The following is a 16,970-nucleotide window of genomic DNA, read 5'->3' as shown; positions in this document are numbered from 1 at the left end:
TGTGTCGCTCGGTGCTTGTACACAGAGAGGAGATCAAGGCCGTTCAATCCAAGACCACACACCACGTCTAAATGTTGTTTACCTGTGTCTCCAAATAGTCAAGCTTATTTCCTCATGAACACAAGCAGCACAATCAAGGAAAGGCACTACTTCTTAATAACACTTCATTACAAGCAGGGGCTTACAAATTCTCCTAATGATTTCAATTTGTTTTGACAGTTTTTATTTCTGTCATTGTGAACATGAAAATGTTTGTTTTCAGCATTTACTCGTGTCGTCAGTGCAGCCTGTGAAGCATGTGATCGTTTTCCACGACTGCAGCAGCTTTGACGTGAACCACTGTTGTCTTCACGCTGAACTTACACACCTATGCAAATGACTTTGTTTCCATAGGAGTGGCTGATCTGACGAGTTATGTAGTAATCACATGAACAAAGACGTGCGTAGAATTTACAGAATACATGGATTAGACACTGTGACGTTTTCTACTCTTGTCATTTGAGTTTGTTACGTTATCAAAGCTCGTGTCTCCTCTTCACTCTTAACTGTGGCTGAGAACATGTGAAACTCTCCGCTCTTCTGTCCGCCAATAGAAAAAAAACACTCACGAGGGCTCCTCCAGTGGCTAAACTATAGAACTACATTATGTCCACTAACAACATTTCTTATTAATGTTTAGTGAATATTTTGTGAGTACAAAAATGAGTACAAGAAATAAATCAATGACCAACGTAAAATCCACATTGTTGGTTACGTGTGCTTTGTTATTATTTACTAGCGTGCACTGTTACCATGGTGATGGAAACATAAATAAGCACCCGTGCTAACCCTACGTCATGACCAACAAACACATTTATCACCACGTGCTCCTGATAGTGGCACAGCCATGTGCCCATGTGCCAACGTTTATGTTTTGCCCCACCCTAGTGCAAAGGTCAAACCCAGTTCTGCCATTTTATTTCAAATTCCTAAAAAAACGAACAAAAAGTAAAGCTGTGAGGCTGCAGTACCAGTGAGAGGTAGGGGGGGCGACAGAGAGCAGGACTGGTTTTTTTTCCATTCTTCCATTTAAAAGTGGTTAGATGCTGTTATTAGAAGTAAACATCAGACTTGACTGAGGATGCTAGTAGGTAGATGTCCCCAGTTGTTGTGTTAAGATAAGCTATGTGTATTTTTCTGTGGAGTTTTCCATCATCACGGTACGGAGCGCTAACACCGCGGGTCGAGCTTCACTCGGCAGGTGGTCGCGTGGACTGTGCCCACGTTACACTGGTGCAGCGACAACAAATGACAATAGAAGAAACACAGGTCCCACGGGGGTGACGATTTTCTGACTGTCGCGGACCGTACCATTTAACTCTGGTACCCAAAGGGAAGGGTGCCAAAAAATGGAACAATTGGGCCCGGATATGTTGGTTCTATTCTATTCTATTGTATAATTAAGAACACAAATCAAATATGAACCAAACCGAAGCATTTCCACTCGGTGTTAACTTTGTCAACAAATGCATTTGAGAAGTTATTCCTGCACTGATTTGCCAGCGTCCTACACACCCCAAACTTTACTGCATTACTGCTTGTTAGCATCTATTGTAGATTTAATTACAGTAATTATTCAGGAACAAGTTTGTGAGGCTTTTGTTTTGGTTTCTCTAAAGGTTAAAGCAGTTTACGTGAGAGATCAGGCTGAATTCTAGAGCTCATAGATACACACAGAAATACACACAGTGTGTGTGCGTGTTTGTGTGTTTTTGTGTGTAAAGCGTGGGACTTTCCTTAAAGGCGCATGTTTTGTACACAACATTTCCATCACATGGACTTGGTTCTGATTCTGATTGCCTGGCCTGTGGCTGGTTTGACTTGCCTTCTGTCACACGGGAACCAAACCAGCGTCCCAGACAAATCCTCCTGCCAACACGGCAGCCTCCAGAGAACTAGGCCACTAAAGCCTCACTTCCCCTCGAGCAGCAGGAAAAAAGTCCCAAACAAAGTCTCTCAGTAAGCACCTAGTAGTCAACTTCCTTATCCGTGTTAATTATTCAAAATCCCAAAGGAGAGACCAGCCCACAGTTGTCTTCTGAGTCACTCACTCACCATAACAGCCCCTCCCTCTCTCCCCCCTCCTCCAACCTCCCCTTTCAACTTCAAACCCAGTCATTTCTGCAAGCAGCGCTTTGATTGTACCAAACACCTGTATTTTTCAAGGAGAGACTTCCTCCTGAGCCCCCGCCTCCCATCTTTGATTGTTAAACAGCAGTGGCGCCGTCATTACTGTCTGAGCGACTGAAGCCGCCCAGCTGCCCCTCCCATCTTCCACCTCTGCCTTTTAACCGGAACTTTAATTGCTCAGAGAACATTTGGATTTTTTTATTTTATCTAATTTAAAAAAGAAAAACCTGTGTGTGCGTGTGTGTGTGTGCGTGCGTGTGCGTGCGTGTGTGTGTGTGTGCGTGCATGCATGTGTGTGTGTGGTTGTAAAACCTGAAATGCACCTTGCTACACATGTCGTATTTCCCAGCAGCAATAAAAGAAGCACTTTAACCCTAAAATGTCTGAGTCTTTTTTTTAATGCACAGCGTTACGTTGGTGGTCAGATAGACAGATGGACAGACACCCGGCACTTTATCGAGATCACCAGTAATCCTCCAGGAAGACAGACTGACACACACACACACACACACACACACACACACCTTTTGCGGTAATGCCATGGTTTATTAGCCGGCCTCCCCTGACATCCTGTCTCCCCCTCAGATGAATTAATATCCTCTGGGCTCCTCACCAGCTGTTTCCTTCCCTTAACACCACTCATCTTCCTCCGGCCTGCCCTCCACTTCACAGGGCAGGGCTTAAAGGCCTGTGAGGGTTCAGTGTGTGTGTGTGTGTGTGTGTGTGTTGTTTGTGTGTGTCTGAGCATCACAACCCAAAATAAAATACTGTCCATTTTCCATGCTCGAGTTTACACACAAAGACGTTTTATACTATAAGCTATAGTGCATAACTTTTACACATTAAATGAATGAAATCAATGTTCTGTTCATACAACGCTGATCTCAGCTAAAAATGTGTAATCGTATATAATATTGTCTGGATCTGAAATCTTAATTCTGCTTTTGTTTTTAAACAAGATGAATTGAGTTTTTGGGGAAAACAAAAGGCAAATCCAAAGTTTTTTTAACTTGATTCAATCATCATTCAGCTCAACATTATTGGATGTATTGGTGTATTTCCCACTCGTCTGTAACGTTTCACCCTGCCTGTGCTTGTTACTGTGTGTGTGTGTGTACACTGTACATGTGTCCATGGTCTGTCTTGGGTGTGTCTGTCTTTGGCTCAGGTGGGTGTTTACTTCTCTGGGTGTTTTTACTGCTTGTGTGTGAGGGCAGACAGGATGTGCGATGCTTGTCAGCACACTGTGAGAGATGAAAGGACAAAGAGGGTGTGGAAGTCGTCATGTGCTGTTCAGGTAACAGGTTGTCTTCTCTGAAATGCCATCAGCACGAGGGAAACACCACTCACCACCACTCACCACCACTCAGCACCTCAATAACTCAGCACCTTCCACAGATGTGCAGAGTCCAGGTGCTCCGTCTCAAACGTTTGCAGTGCGTGTGACATGTTATTAAACTACTTGCATGAATCCGATTGCATCACTGTAACTTGACGGACACACATTTAAGAATGCAGCCTCCTTACATGCATAATAATGAGCACCAGTCGCTGCTGTCGTGAGAGGATGGGAATGTTGTCGCTCGCTGCAATGCGGTTTGGCAGGTTAACAACCTACGGCCATCACCATCAATGTCAACCTATTTTTAGCTTAGCTGATTAGTGTGACGCCATGTCAACAATTTTCAGGTCAGCTAATTAAATTTCCTTTGCACAGTTTGACCCAAATAAACGTTCTTTATGGAACAGGCCTGGGTTTAAATATCGAGCATTCGTGAGGCAACACTGGCATTTATTTGAGTTTCATTGGATAAAAAACATAAACAACTGTTAGCCTCGTCTTACAATAATGCAGTAATTTCATCCATCTAATAATTAACAGCTGTCGTGCATAACCGTTGATGAGGCTCATTATTCTGTTCCCCATTTGGTTTTCATGAACAGAAACGCTGTGTGAAAAACACAAAGAAGCACCAAAATTGGCACAAATACTCCTTGGGGATAGTTCTTTTGTTAAAACCCATTAGCCACACAAAAATCAAGATGGCTGCCTTTTTTTCCAAGATGGCCGCCAATTTAAGCTCTGAAATGCTATTTTCGGGGCAACTTTGTATAAAATGGTCAAAAAGGTCAAATCTTGATATCAAATCATACATTTTTGACCACAGAGAAGTCAGATTTATTATACTGGACAAGCTAAGAAGCTTGTTAAGATTGTTAAGATCACACATGTGGAGCCACAGTCTGATTGCATCATCATTGATGGCTCTGCGTTGGTCACAATCTTCAAATACATTTGATGACTATGCAGCATTGGATGTGTCACTCTCACAAGTACAAAGGGACAGACATTGTATTTTCTGTACACCACCCATCAAGTCTAAAGAGTGAGAACGAGGTCAAAGCGAGGACATGGAGTCAGACGAAGGGTGACGAGTACCAGCAAAGTCCCTCAAATTGGTGGAACTTCTTAAGAGACAACAACAACAACAACAACAACAACAACAAGGCAATCAGAGGTGACAGACTTCACCTCATTCACGCAACAAGACTCTGTCGGCCTACGTGAGTAACAGGCTCAGGGTCAAAGTTCTAAAAAAGTGATTCTAAATTCTAACAAGCTCGGCTGATGTCCCAGATGTGTGCCACAAACATGACCATTGTGATCAAAGAAGATGCTGCGGTGAGCAGTCACCAGGTGGCCCCCTGCAGTCATGGGCAAGCTGACACTAGAATAGGCCAGGCAGGCAGTAGAGGAGGGTTGTCTTTGGCCAAGGCCTGAATCTGAGGTGGATTCCCATCCGTGAATCCATGACAAAGGCGTTCTCTTCTTCCACGTCTTCACTGGCTGCGATGTTGTGTCAGCCTTCCGTGGTAAAGGCAGAAGACCACTGACGCTTTCTTACCAAAATCACTGACAGAGGAAATAACATTCTGATGTGATAGACGGTTGGAAATGGCAGCCGTCTTTAAAAATGGCCGCCATTTTGAAATGTACGTGGATTTTTCAAAAGAATGACCCAAGAGGTACGTTCAGTCAAATTTTGATGCTTTTTTTGCTAATCTGCTCTACTATTATTCTTAGTTCGACTAACATACCTGGATAATGCGATTCATAGTCCAGTTACGTACTCCTGCATGTATATGCTTAGTCGGACTGGAGTCGGACTGGAGTCGGACTTGGCGTTGTGTGCATGCACCCATAAACTGCGACGTCTCTCCTCGGACAACATGGCAACCACAAGAGCCATGCTCAATCTAATCTGATTAACATGCAGACTCACCATTCACTCTTTGTAGGAAACTGATTCAGTACGCACTAGCTTATAGAGAGATAGAGCGCCACCTACAGAAGTCAGATGGACATGGATCATAAGTTGTTACCTGTCATGTTAAGTAGCGTTTCCACTAGCATAGTGGTACCATACCTGGTCTACCTGGTAGCGCCGGTGGAAACACGTTAGTCAGACTACGGCACGGTGCGCGTCTACGTACTCACTGAGAAACACGTCAGAGTGGAGTGGACACACATTGTGTGAGTCTGAATGGAACATAAATGTGTTTATGTTTGGAAGTGATGTACTACAGCTTTAAATAAAGGACGATGATGATGATGATGATGATGATTTCAGAGCATCAGGTGGTGTTGTGTACGCACACAGACAGACAGCAGGGACACAGACAGGTGTGGACTCAGTCAGTGAGACAGTGAGCTGTACTGTGGTCAGACGAGACGAGACCTTTAAATACAGACCTCTGGATTTCTCTGTCACGTGACCCTGGATCTGCTCCCTGCCGACTGTCCTCTCGCTGTGGACATAAAACAGGTAAACACACACACACACACACACACACACACACACTGTAGCTCTACTTTAATCCTTCATAACTTCAAACCATCGAGTCAGCGCGCAGTAAAAGGCGGGGTGACACGAAGAGGCGTCGTCGCTGCTCCGGAAACAACCGAGCACTGACGGCGGCTGCTTCCCGCTCACTGAGGCCTCGTGAGCTCGGAGTGTCGAGCAAAAGCCGCAGTTTTTACATTATTTTCCGATTGAAAGCGATTAATGAGAGAAGAACAGTAATCGAGGAGAGCGTGGCAGTGGGATTAGTGAAGATTACAGTCAGTAAAGTGTCCTGCACAACAACACTGTGTCCTCTAATCCCCGTGACAGGGACGAACACAAGCTGCTGTACACTCGTTCACAGTTTATTCAGAATAAACATGACGTAAGTCCGTGGTTAAAGGGATTGTTTGACTTCTTTGAGCTGGGGACACAACTTTCACAGTCTTCACTGATTCTGAAAAGACTATGAAAGCAGATTACTGTCATTATTATTATCATTATTACTAGTATTATCATTATTACTAGTATTATTGTGACGACTGAAAGACGGTTGGTGTGGTTAGCATGTCGTGCTGTTTGCCACGACCTGGGGACAACTGTGTGTGTGTGAGGGTTAACTGTGTGTGTTGTAGTTGTGAGTCTGTGTGTGTGTGTGTGTGTGTGTTGTGTGTGTTGTAGTTGTGTGTGTGTGAGGGTTAACTGTGTGTGTTGTAGTTGTGAGTCTGTGTGTGTGTGTGTGTGTGTGGGTTGTGTGTGTGTGTGTGTGTGTGTGTTAACTGTGTGTGTGTTGTAGTTGTGTGTGTGTGTGTGTGAGGGTTAACTGTGTGTGTTGTAGTTGTGAGTCTGTGTGTGTGTTGTAGTTGTGTGTGTGTGTGTGTGTGTGAGGGTTAACTGTGTGTGTTGTGTGTGTGGGTTAACTGTGTGTGTTGTAGTTGTGAGTCTGTGTGTGTGGGTTAACTGTGTGTGTTGTAGTTGTGAGTCTGTGTGTGTGTGTGTGTGTGGTTAACTGTGTGTGTTGTAGTTGTGAGTCTGTGTGTGTGTGTGTGAGGGTTAACTGTGTGTGTGTAGTTGTGAGTCTGTCTGTGTGTGTGTGTGTGTGTGGGTTAACTGTGTGTGGATTAACTGTGTGTGTTGTAGTTGTGAGTCTGTGTGTGTGTGTGTGTGTGTGTGTGTGTGTGTGTGGGTTAACTGTGTGTGTTGTAGTTGTGAGTCTGTGTGTGTGTGTGGGTTAACTGTGTGTGGATTAACTGTGTGTGTTGTAGTTGTGAGTCTCTGTGTGTGTGTGTGTGTGTGTGTGTGTGTGTGTGTGGGTTAACTGTGTGTGTTGTAGTTGTGAGTCTGTGTGTGTGTGTGTGTGTGGGTTAACTGTGTGTGTTGTAGCTGTGAGTCTGTGTGTGTGTGTGGGTTAACTGTGTGTGGATTAACTGTGTGTGTTGTAGTTGTGAGTGTGTGTGTGTGTGTGTGTGTGTGTGCGTGTGGGTTAACTGTGTGTGTTGTAGTTGTGAGTCTGTCTGTGTGTGTGTGTGGGTTAACTGTGTGTGGATTAACTGTGTGTGTTGTTGTGAGTCTGTGTGTGTGTGTGTGTGTGTGTGTGTGTGTGATCTGTGTGTGTTGTAGTTGTGAGTCTGTGTGTGTGTGTGTTGTAGTTGTGAGTCTTTTTCTGGTTCCATTTTCCGCCCACAGAACTTCCATTTACCGTATATTTTCTCTTTTTTCCGGACCATTCTCTCTACTCTACTCTACTCTGGCTGGTTGTTAGTGGAAATCACAGCAGATCTGCAGTTTCTGAAATATCTTGCGATGCCACAATCAAAGTCAGTGTGTTTCTCTGAACTCCAGCAGCTCGTCTTGACCATGTTGAGTTTCTGTCATGTGATTGGCTGATTACATGTTTGTTTAGAAGCAGTGGAACAGGGAAACCTAATAAACCAGGGTTACCTCTTAAATCTTTAAGGACAGCTGTTGTCATATTTCTGATATATGAACAATGGCACATTACTATCAGCTCTGTACCATTAGTCTAATGACTTGTTATTGTCCACCGCAAACCTCAGAGATGTTTTGTTTGTCACAGGATGGCAGAGCCTCCCATGTCATGTGACTGCTTTGTTTCTCTGCCCCCTGGTTGTCGCGACGACCACGTGATTTTTGGGAAGAACTCTGACCGTCCTCGGGATGAGGTGCAGGAAGTGGCCTACTACCCTGCAGCAGCTCACGCTGCAGGCTCCATGCTGCAGGTAACCTGCACCAAGCACAGTTAACACTGCACTGTTTACTGCAACACACACACACACACACACACAATAGTATTTTTATGGTGAGGGGAAGTTTGGGCATGAAATAAGTAGTCACAGCCAATGATGAGACCGTATGTTGCTGCAGATGTGGACTCCTCCTCCACGCAGCATTGTTTTCTGCCTGTAAACGTCGGAGCTTCATGAGTCACAGTATTGATGCAGTCTGAAGCAGAAATGTCACATGATGGGTAAACGGTGCTTCTTGTTAATAATTGAGGGAAAGTAACTGATGAAAGCCGGCCTTTTGTTCAGTCACATTAATCTTTAAGCTCACTGTGCTTCACATGATCTGTGGGTGTAATAAAAAACATTTGGTTTCTTCAGTGAAATTTATAGATGAATTATATATCGTCTCTCTTTGGCTCCTTGTTCCTGCTCTGTGATATTTTCTTTTACCTGCAGTGCACATACATGGAGATTGCTCAGGTTGAACAGACTCACGCCGTCATCCTCAGTAAACCTGCATGGATGTGGGGCGCAGAGATGGGAGCCAATGACCAGGGAGTCTGCATCGGGAACGAGGCGGTGTGGACGCGAGAGCCTGTCGCCTCTGGAGACGCTCTGCTGGGGATGGACCTGGTCAGGTGAGCTCCACAACTCTGTCACCAACAACTATCAGGCTCATGAAGTGAGGTCGACAATGTCGAGGTATGTCAAAACATGGGATCTTTGTCGATCTAGATAGATGTATTAATCTGATTGCTTTAGTATAATTGTGTGGTTTGTTTTGTCTCTGTCACTTACATACAGTACAGTGTCCTCCTGTAGTATTAGAACAGTGAGGCCTTCCTTTATTTCAGTTTTTACATCAAACACTTTTGTTTGAACCCACACATTTTTTTCATGTGAGCAAAAGTATTGGAACATGTGACTGACAGGTGTGTTGTGTTGCCCAGGTGTGTCATATTACATGGTTTATTCAAACAATTAATATCACTGAATGTCTACACTCAGGTTCAGATTGGGCGGACAGGTTTTTCATGTGCCGAGTGCATTTAGAAGTGGAAGCAACATGAAAACCAGAGAGCTGTCTGTGGGTGAAACACAAGAGAGAAGAAATCTATCACAGCCATGGCACAAACATTAGCCACAGCCAGTACAAGCATTTGGAACGTCCTGAAGAAGAAAGAAACCACTGGTGTCCACCAGGTAGACCGAGAAAACATCAGGAACTTTGTGAGAGCTGTAAACAAAGAGCCTAAAACAACTGTTAGTGACATCAGCAGCAACAGGAGTGAAGGTATCACAGAAGACGTCATACTAACTAACACTCAGAGGCTGCAGCAGAACATGCTAACCACTCATTAGCATGAAGAACACCAAGACCAAAAAGTAAAGAGACGAGTCTCAAAAAGTCTGAGACAAAGTTTTATGGACTGATGAGACACACACTCAGCCGGTGTCAACAGTGTGTGTGTGTGTGTGAACACTGGCAGCCAACTATCACAATAATATCAAATAACACAATATCACTGAATAAGAAGAAGAACGTGTTAATAAGTTACTAAAGATGTATCCAAACACAAGTACTGCCTTTCAGACATCACAACGTTACACTCTGAGGTTTCTCTGTTTCTCTGGCTTTTCATGGTCAGACTGGGGCTGGAGCGTGGTGACAGTGCCTGGGCAGCGCTGACTGCCATCACCGGCCTCCTGGAGCAGCACCAACAGGGCGGACAGTGCAAGGAGGATCCGAACCCTTTCAGCTACCACAGCACTTTTCTTCTTGTGGACCGTAACGAGGCCTGGGTCTTAGAGACAGCAGGGAAGCTGTGGGTGGCACAGAAGGTCACAGGTGAGCACAGAGGGTGAGCAACAGGTGTACAGGAGTGAAATATGACTCTGTGGGAGCTGAACTGTTCATATTCTTAATATTAATACTCAACGCCTGTTTGTTTAACTTACAGCCCGTTGCTTAAAGGTGCAATATGCAATACTCAAAAAGTTGTAAAGGAACTTAGGGCGTTTTTCCACCGGCTCGCTCCGCCTCACCTCGCCCTGCCCCGCCTCATCTCGCCTCGCCCCGCCCCGCCTTGGTGTTGTGAGATACCATGTGATTCCCAAGGATTGTGTTTCTCTTTCTTTGAAGCCTTTTGTAGCCAAAGAATGAACTTTGTTTGGAAGTGAACCTGGAGCTTCAGACTGACGCGTTTACTTTTTCTAATTGAACATATTTGTATTATTGTATTAATCACTTCTCTGCATTTGAACTCATCAGCTTATAACAACAAACAGAGAGAGAGAGAGAGAGAAGCACTGATCACACCTTGAGTTACAGAGTTGCAACAGTTGTTTCGTAATATATACGTTAGACCTTAAATGCATGACTTGTGAATTCTGTGAATTTATTTTTGATGTTTTTGTTTTTGCAAACTTGGGTTGTTCGTGTGCTAATAGCTTCCTGCTCCTTTCAGAGGGCGTGAAAAACATCTCCAACCAACTGACCATTGGCACTGAGATCTCTGCAGAGCATCCACATCTGCGGCGTGTGGCCCAGCGTGAGGGCTGGTGGGACGGCGAGACAGAGTTTAACTTCTCTCAGGTGTTCAGCCTCGAGGACCCTCCAGCGAGGATGGAGCTGGCCAAGAAACGTTATAAGGGAGGCACAGAGCTGATGCAACAACATGAAGGTGAGGGTGGTGGTTTCCCAGCATGCCTTTGGACCTACAGTCAATCAGGGTGAAAATATGCCGGTTTGGTAAAAGATTATCAAAAACATCTTTCACTATGTTGGTCTCAGGCTCGGTGACAGCTGAAGTGATGATGTCTATTCTGAGGGACAAGCCCAGTGGCATCTGCATGGACTCTGGAGGTTTCTGCACCACAGGCAGCATGGTGTCTGTCTTGCCCAGAGACTGCAGCCGGCCCTGCGTCCACTTCTTCACTGCCACCCCAGACCCATCCAGGTTTGTGCCTGAATAAACTCCATTTCACTTCAGTCCAGATTATATTAACCTGATACTGAGATACAACACCACTTTAATACCTGTTAGGTTTTCCTTTTGTGCTCAGAACAGTCTCAGATACTCTTCACATGGATTCCATACGATCCTGGGAACATTCCTCTGAGATTCTGTGCATTGTTGATGTAATTAGCGTGACAGAACGTTTGCGGATGTGTCAGCTGCACGTCCATGTTGCTGCTCTGATCCACCACATCCACAGGATTCACATGGGTTGTCTGCAGTCATTGACGTTCGTGAGGGAAGTTAAAGACTAAAGACACGTCTCTGAACAGGGAAACCTTGCAAATTTGAATGATTCAAATGTCGCTAAGTCTTTAGTTGTAATGTTGTAATCATGCTTTAGTGGGGACCAAAGCAGCTGAACGTTGCTGTTCCTCAGTGTTGTAAATGCTCTGGTATCAAACCGCTTGTTTTACAAACTTGTAGAGAGGCAACGATTTTGTGGCAGTTTAAAGACGCACTGACGACACTCCTGCTCTCTGTCTCCCTCCCTCCCTCTCTCAGTGGTACTGCAGCCTCACAGCAGGAGTCTGCTCTTCTTTCTCTTCTTCTCTTCTTCATTTTCTCATCTTTGAACTGTTTTAATGAAATGGCAGAGCTTTTTATTAAAAGCTGCTTTTCTACTTTTTTTTATGTCATGGAGTCAATTTAGAAAATGATTTGGATTATTTTTGATTAAATAAACAAAATACTTTTTTCACAGTGACAAGGCTGTTGGAAGCTGACACTTGCGTATAATATGGTGAAGGTGAAACTTAAATATTCTGTCCCACCTCATCTTTGCTTTTCTCACATTCTGTCTCTTGCTTTGGGTCTGAATTTCTTCGTCTGCCTTTCTCTCTTTCCTCTTCTTTTCCCTTTTAAACTGCCCCGCCTGCACCCATTAGGTCTATATTCAAGCCTTTTATCTTCTCGGACTGTTCCACTCCAGTGCTGAGGGTGGTCTCCCCACAGTTTGGCCCAGATGACCCTATCTGGGAGGAGCCTCGCTTTCAGAGCCAGGTGGATCGCAGACATGACCTGTACAAGGCTCACCAGGAGGCGCTGAACAACATGGAGACCAACCCCGTGGGTACCAATTGAAAATACAGTGATTGTGACAGTGATTGTTCAGTGCAGATCCTGTAAGAACTTCAATTACATTCAAAGAAAAAACCCATAAATGTGTAAAAGTCAAGTACAGATTCAATGTGAAAAAGCAGGATTGCTACAAGGCTTGTTTAAGACTTTCAGCTTGTATTAGCTAGATAGATAGATCACACAATAGAACAATAATAATAATAATAATAAAAAAATCTATATAAATATATAAAATAAACTAAATAGAAAAAAAATAATCTAATGACTCATTTTTAAAAGACACTTATACCAATGCCCCCAAAACTGAGACGTGCAGCGCGTGTCATTTAGATTCTCAACATTTAGATTCTCAGAATCATTTCACCGGCAGATGAACCTGTGCATTACATTTCTCAGAGCCGCTTGCAGTGTGTTCACTCCAGCGCTCACAAACAGCTCACTCGCACTGGTCCATCTGGGCCTTTTTAAAAGTATCCTCAAGGCGAACATGTGCAGTTTCTGAAGGCTGGTTTTTTATATTTCAACCACAGATGTGCAGTGTACATAGGTGAACAGTACACTTTGAACAGAGTCAGCTCCACACCAACAGTGCACCACCCGAATTTACGTACCATTACATTTGCTCGCACATACAACATACGACACTGACGAAAAATGTCCTCATCATCTGTCAGTTGGTCTGTGATCACATGACCAAGATATTTCACTTCACTGCAGATATTTAGAACCTTGCCTGCACCTTTGCTTCATTGCAGGTCGGTAGTGGGTGGTGGAGGTGGAGGGTTGAGTAGAGTTTTGAAGGTGGAGAAGAGTTTCTGGGTGGTATTGTTAATCTTGTCACTGTAGAAAGCCTTTTTTGCAGCAGTGACACTAGATGACAAGAAGGTCAGTAGTGACTGGAATTTGTTTTGGTCAGAGGAACCTTTCATTTTGTGCCATTTTCTTTCTGCAGCTCTGAGGCTGGTGTGCAGCAACCGGAGGGTATCAGTGAGGATTGAGCAGGTCTGCTCAGTGTAGAACAGAGGTAGTCAGTGGCATCATTAACCTCCAGGGAGGAGAATGTGCTGGAGGGTTGAAGAGCGGAGGCTACAAGGGACAAAACTTGGGTGGGAGACAGGTTGTGGAGGTTGCGACGGAAGGGTAGAATGGGGGTAGAAGCAGAACATTGCTCTGGGAGACCCACACTGAACTGAATGAAATAGTGGTCAGAGAAGTGTAAAGATGTGGCCGTGAGGGTATCTGTTGAACAATCTCTGGTTAGAATGAGATCAAGCTCTTTGCCAGCTTTGTGAGTTGGAGGGCTCTGAACCCGCTGGAGGAGTGCATCAGCGACAGGAAGGCTGAAGAGCAGGGATTGTTCATATCATTTGGGCAGTCCGTGGCCAAGTGGAAAGGGAACTTGACTTGTAACCAGAGGGTCGCCGGTTCAAAATCCCCACCCGGCCAAAAAGGGCTGGGGTACCCCTGAGCAAGGTACCCAACCCCCAATGCTCCCCGGGCGCTACTCAGTGTGGCAGCCCACTGCTCCTAATTCTAGGATGGGTCAAAATGCAGAGGAATATTTTCCCTAAGGGGATTAATAAAAAACTAACTAACTAAAACTAATCACATGGGACAGTCATGGGACAATCATGGGACAGTCATGGGACAGTCATGCTCAGGGATGGAGGAGAGCAGGGTGTCTAGCTCATCGAGAAAATCACCCAGTTGTCCTGGTGGACGATAAATGACAATCATGTAGTTGTTTGTATTATTTTAAGAATGTGCAGCCGTGGTAAAATAGTTTTCAGGTGTAAACCAGGTCTCAGTGAGACAGTGAATGAAGTCAGCCTTGTTCACTGCTGACTGGCAGTTCCACAGACCACAGTGTTTTAAAGAGCGGAGGTTCGTATTTATCTAGCTACCTAGCTACCTACCAACCCAGCTAATTACCTACCTAGCTACCAAGCTAGCTAGCTAGCTGCCTACCTATATTTCTATCTATCTAGAAATATATACAGTATATGGTAGCTGTTACATTTAAGTTGTAGTAATATCTTTTACAATTATTATTTTTATTATTGTTGTTGTTATTATTAATAATAATACTTGTGATTTTTTTTTTATTGTTTTGTTTGTTTTTCTTAGTCGAAGATGATTTCCTTTTTAAATAAATAAAAATATAGTATCTTAAAATCCAGAAGTGGTTAGAACCAGAAGAGGTGAGACAAATTAAACTAGTATATCACTTGTATAAAAATGAGTGGCTGCTGTTTTTGTTTTTCAGAGTCAGACTATGTAAAAACCCAGATTAACGTGGAGAGGAAATGGAGGCGAGTGATAGCATGTGTGTGACTCCTGTTATTACGTCCCCCACTACACACATCCTGTTGAATCAGCATCTGAAAAGCGTGTTGCTGTTTCTTTTTCATACATAGTTAAGCAGATAATATACAAGTAAAAGTGTGTTTTTCTTTTTCTGAATTTACAAGCACGATTTCACACAGTTGTCTGTGTCATATTTCTGTTTTCCCAGGACAAGGGCTCGTCTGTTTTTGAGACTCTGAAAGAGCTGGAGTGTCAGTGTCTGAGGGACATTTCAGCCGTGCTCAGAGGAGAGATTCCCGAGGATGAACTGGTGGATTTGTTTTACGACTGCGTGGACACAGAGTTTAAGTTCTACCAGTGAGGAGGTAGGAGGCGCCAACCTCCATCACCATTGGTGATTGGTGTATGTGTGCGACAGTTAAGTTTCCTGTATAATGAAGATCTAAAGTGGAGCTTGCGAGCAATCAAGAGTCAGATCTCAGAATCAGAATCGCAAATACTTTATTGATGCTTTTGTTACAGTTACTCCAATTAAGAACAGAAAATAACAGAGTCACAGCCTATACTAAGATATTAACTAAGGTACTATATACTAAGAGGGCCACACGGTGGTGTAGTGGTTAGCACCCGGGTTCGAGCCCCGGTTGGAACAAGGGCCTTTCTGCATGGAGTTTGCATGTTCTCCCCGTGTGTGCGTGGGTTCTCTCCGGGTTCTCCGGCTTCCTCCCACAGTCCAAAAACATGCAGTGTGGGGATTAGGTGAATTGGACACTCACTTTAAATTGACCGTAGGAGTGAGTGTGAGAGTGAATGGTTGTTTGTCTCTATCTGTGTGTGGCCCTGCGATGGACTGGCCAACTGTCCAGGGTGTACCCCGTCTGGATTGGCACAGCACCCCCCGCGACCCTCTGGTGGAGGATAAAGCGGTTAGATGATGACTGACTGACTGACTATATACTAAGAAGAATTAAAAAGTATATACAATAAAATATTCATCTATATTGAACAAGGATGTTATGACGCAGTTTCTGAGTTGATAAATATTTGTATTTTTGTTTAAATGAAGCCAACAGTCTAGTTTATTTTAGATTTAGAGTTATTTGTATCGAGGACAGTGTATAACAGTGGAATGTCAGCAATTCAAATGACGAAGATCAGTTTAAGCCAATATGACATTCAGTGTTGGAATTGATGCAGTATTAGTGAAAAATCACTGGTTCCCATATCAGATAATGAAATGAATAAAATCCATGGCTGTTTATATTTTCAAAATAAAATCCTAATTTGAAGAAACACAATTATCAAATCACAAAGGCTGCATCTAAATTAGTATTTTTATTAGTGCTGAAACGATTCTTCATTTATTAATTGATTAGTTGACTATGAAATCAATTTTTAATATTAACCAAGTTAAATTAATTAAGTTGGCGTATTTAAAAAAGTTGAATATGTGCTGATTTCTTAAAATGAACATGAATTAATATTTTGTTTATTAACTGTTAACTCATTTTTTGGGGTACTTCATTTTTATTTTAGCTAAAAATCTTTATTTTTTTTCCCTGTAAATAATTGATGTAAATTTGTATTTAACTTTGCATGAGATGGTGGAAGCATGTGTATATAATGATAAAGAAGCGGGTCGATTATTAACAACCACTGATTTATGGACATGGACTTGTTTTTATTCTTAAGTTGTGTGTGTGTGTGTGTGTGTGTTATTTTCTGCCTGTCATTTGTTTTTCTTTTATATCATTCAATAATTTTTTCATTCTCTGGCTTCAGCCTTTTGTCCTCTCTGATTCTCTCTGTGTGTCTTTCCCCTTTTATAACAAGTGCTGTGTTCACTCTTGCAGCGCCCTCCGGTGGACTTGCCTTGCGGCTGCAGGACTGTGTTCCTTCTCCCTGTGTGGCCCTCACTCACACATCACACATGCCTGACACCGTTCCATCGTTAACACAGACTCAGTGTTTTCGCCCTCATTATAGTGACGTATAGACTGCACAGGCGCTGATGTAGAGCTGTAATGAAAGTATGGAATTTGTTTAATATTCTCTGTTGTTGCAGATGGTTTGACATTTATTGGCTCCTTGTAGGGAATAACAAACTATAAGAAATAATGTACAAAAGGGATGTACTGTTAGTGTTGTCAGCTTTTTGACCACCGTGATGAGATAAGAGAAGATATGAGATCAAAGCAAAATATATGTGTAAAGAAAAATAAAACGAGATGTTAAAGACGATACAAAAACAGCTGTGATTTTTCTTATTTTCTTCAATTAAAGAAGAATAATAGGCAGCTCTA

At 43.3% G+C, this 16,970-nt stretch overlaps 1 protein-coding gene across 2 annotated transcripts; it reads left to right on the top strand.

Annotated features, from left to right (window-relative positions):
* The first annotated feature begins 5,818 nt into the window (after positions 1-5,818).
* Positions 5,819-16,970, top strand: scrn2 (secernin 2). 2 transcript variants are annotated; one of them, XM_044027822.1, is made up of 9 exons: positions 5,819-5,996; positions 8,092-8,254; positions 8,717-8,898; positions 9,910-10,109; positions 10,729-10,944; positions 11,055-11,220; positions 12,168-12,348; positions 14,876-15,032; positions 16,521-16,970. In XM_044027822.1, exons 2-8 carry the CDS (start codon positions 8,093-8,095, stop codon positions 15,026-15,028), a joined length of 1,260 nt encoding a protein of 419 aa, XP_043883757.1. In that variant the 5' UTR covers positions 5,819-5,996; position 8,092; the 3' UTR covers positions 15,029-15,032; positions 16,521-16,970. The 2 variants fall into 2 exon arrangements, with proteins under 2 accessions (XP_043883757.1, XP_043883755.1); XM_044027820.1 differs by lacking the exon at positions 5,819-5,996 and adding an exon at positions 6,028-6,399.

The sequence above is a fragment of the Solea senegalensis genome, linkage group LG6, assembly GCF_019176455.1.
Source record: "Solea senegalensis isolate Sse05_10M linkage group LG6, IFAPA_SoseM_1, whole genome shotgun sequence".
Lineage (NCBI taxonomy): Eukaryota > Metazoa > Chordata > Actinopteri > Pleuronectiformes > Soleidae > Solea > Solea senegalensis.
Note: the sequence above shows the minus strand (reverse complement) of the source record. Positions and strands in the feature narration are given on the sequence as shown.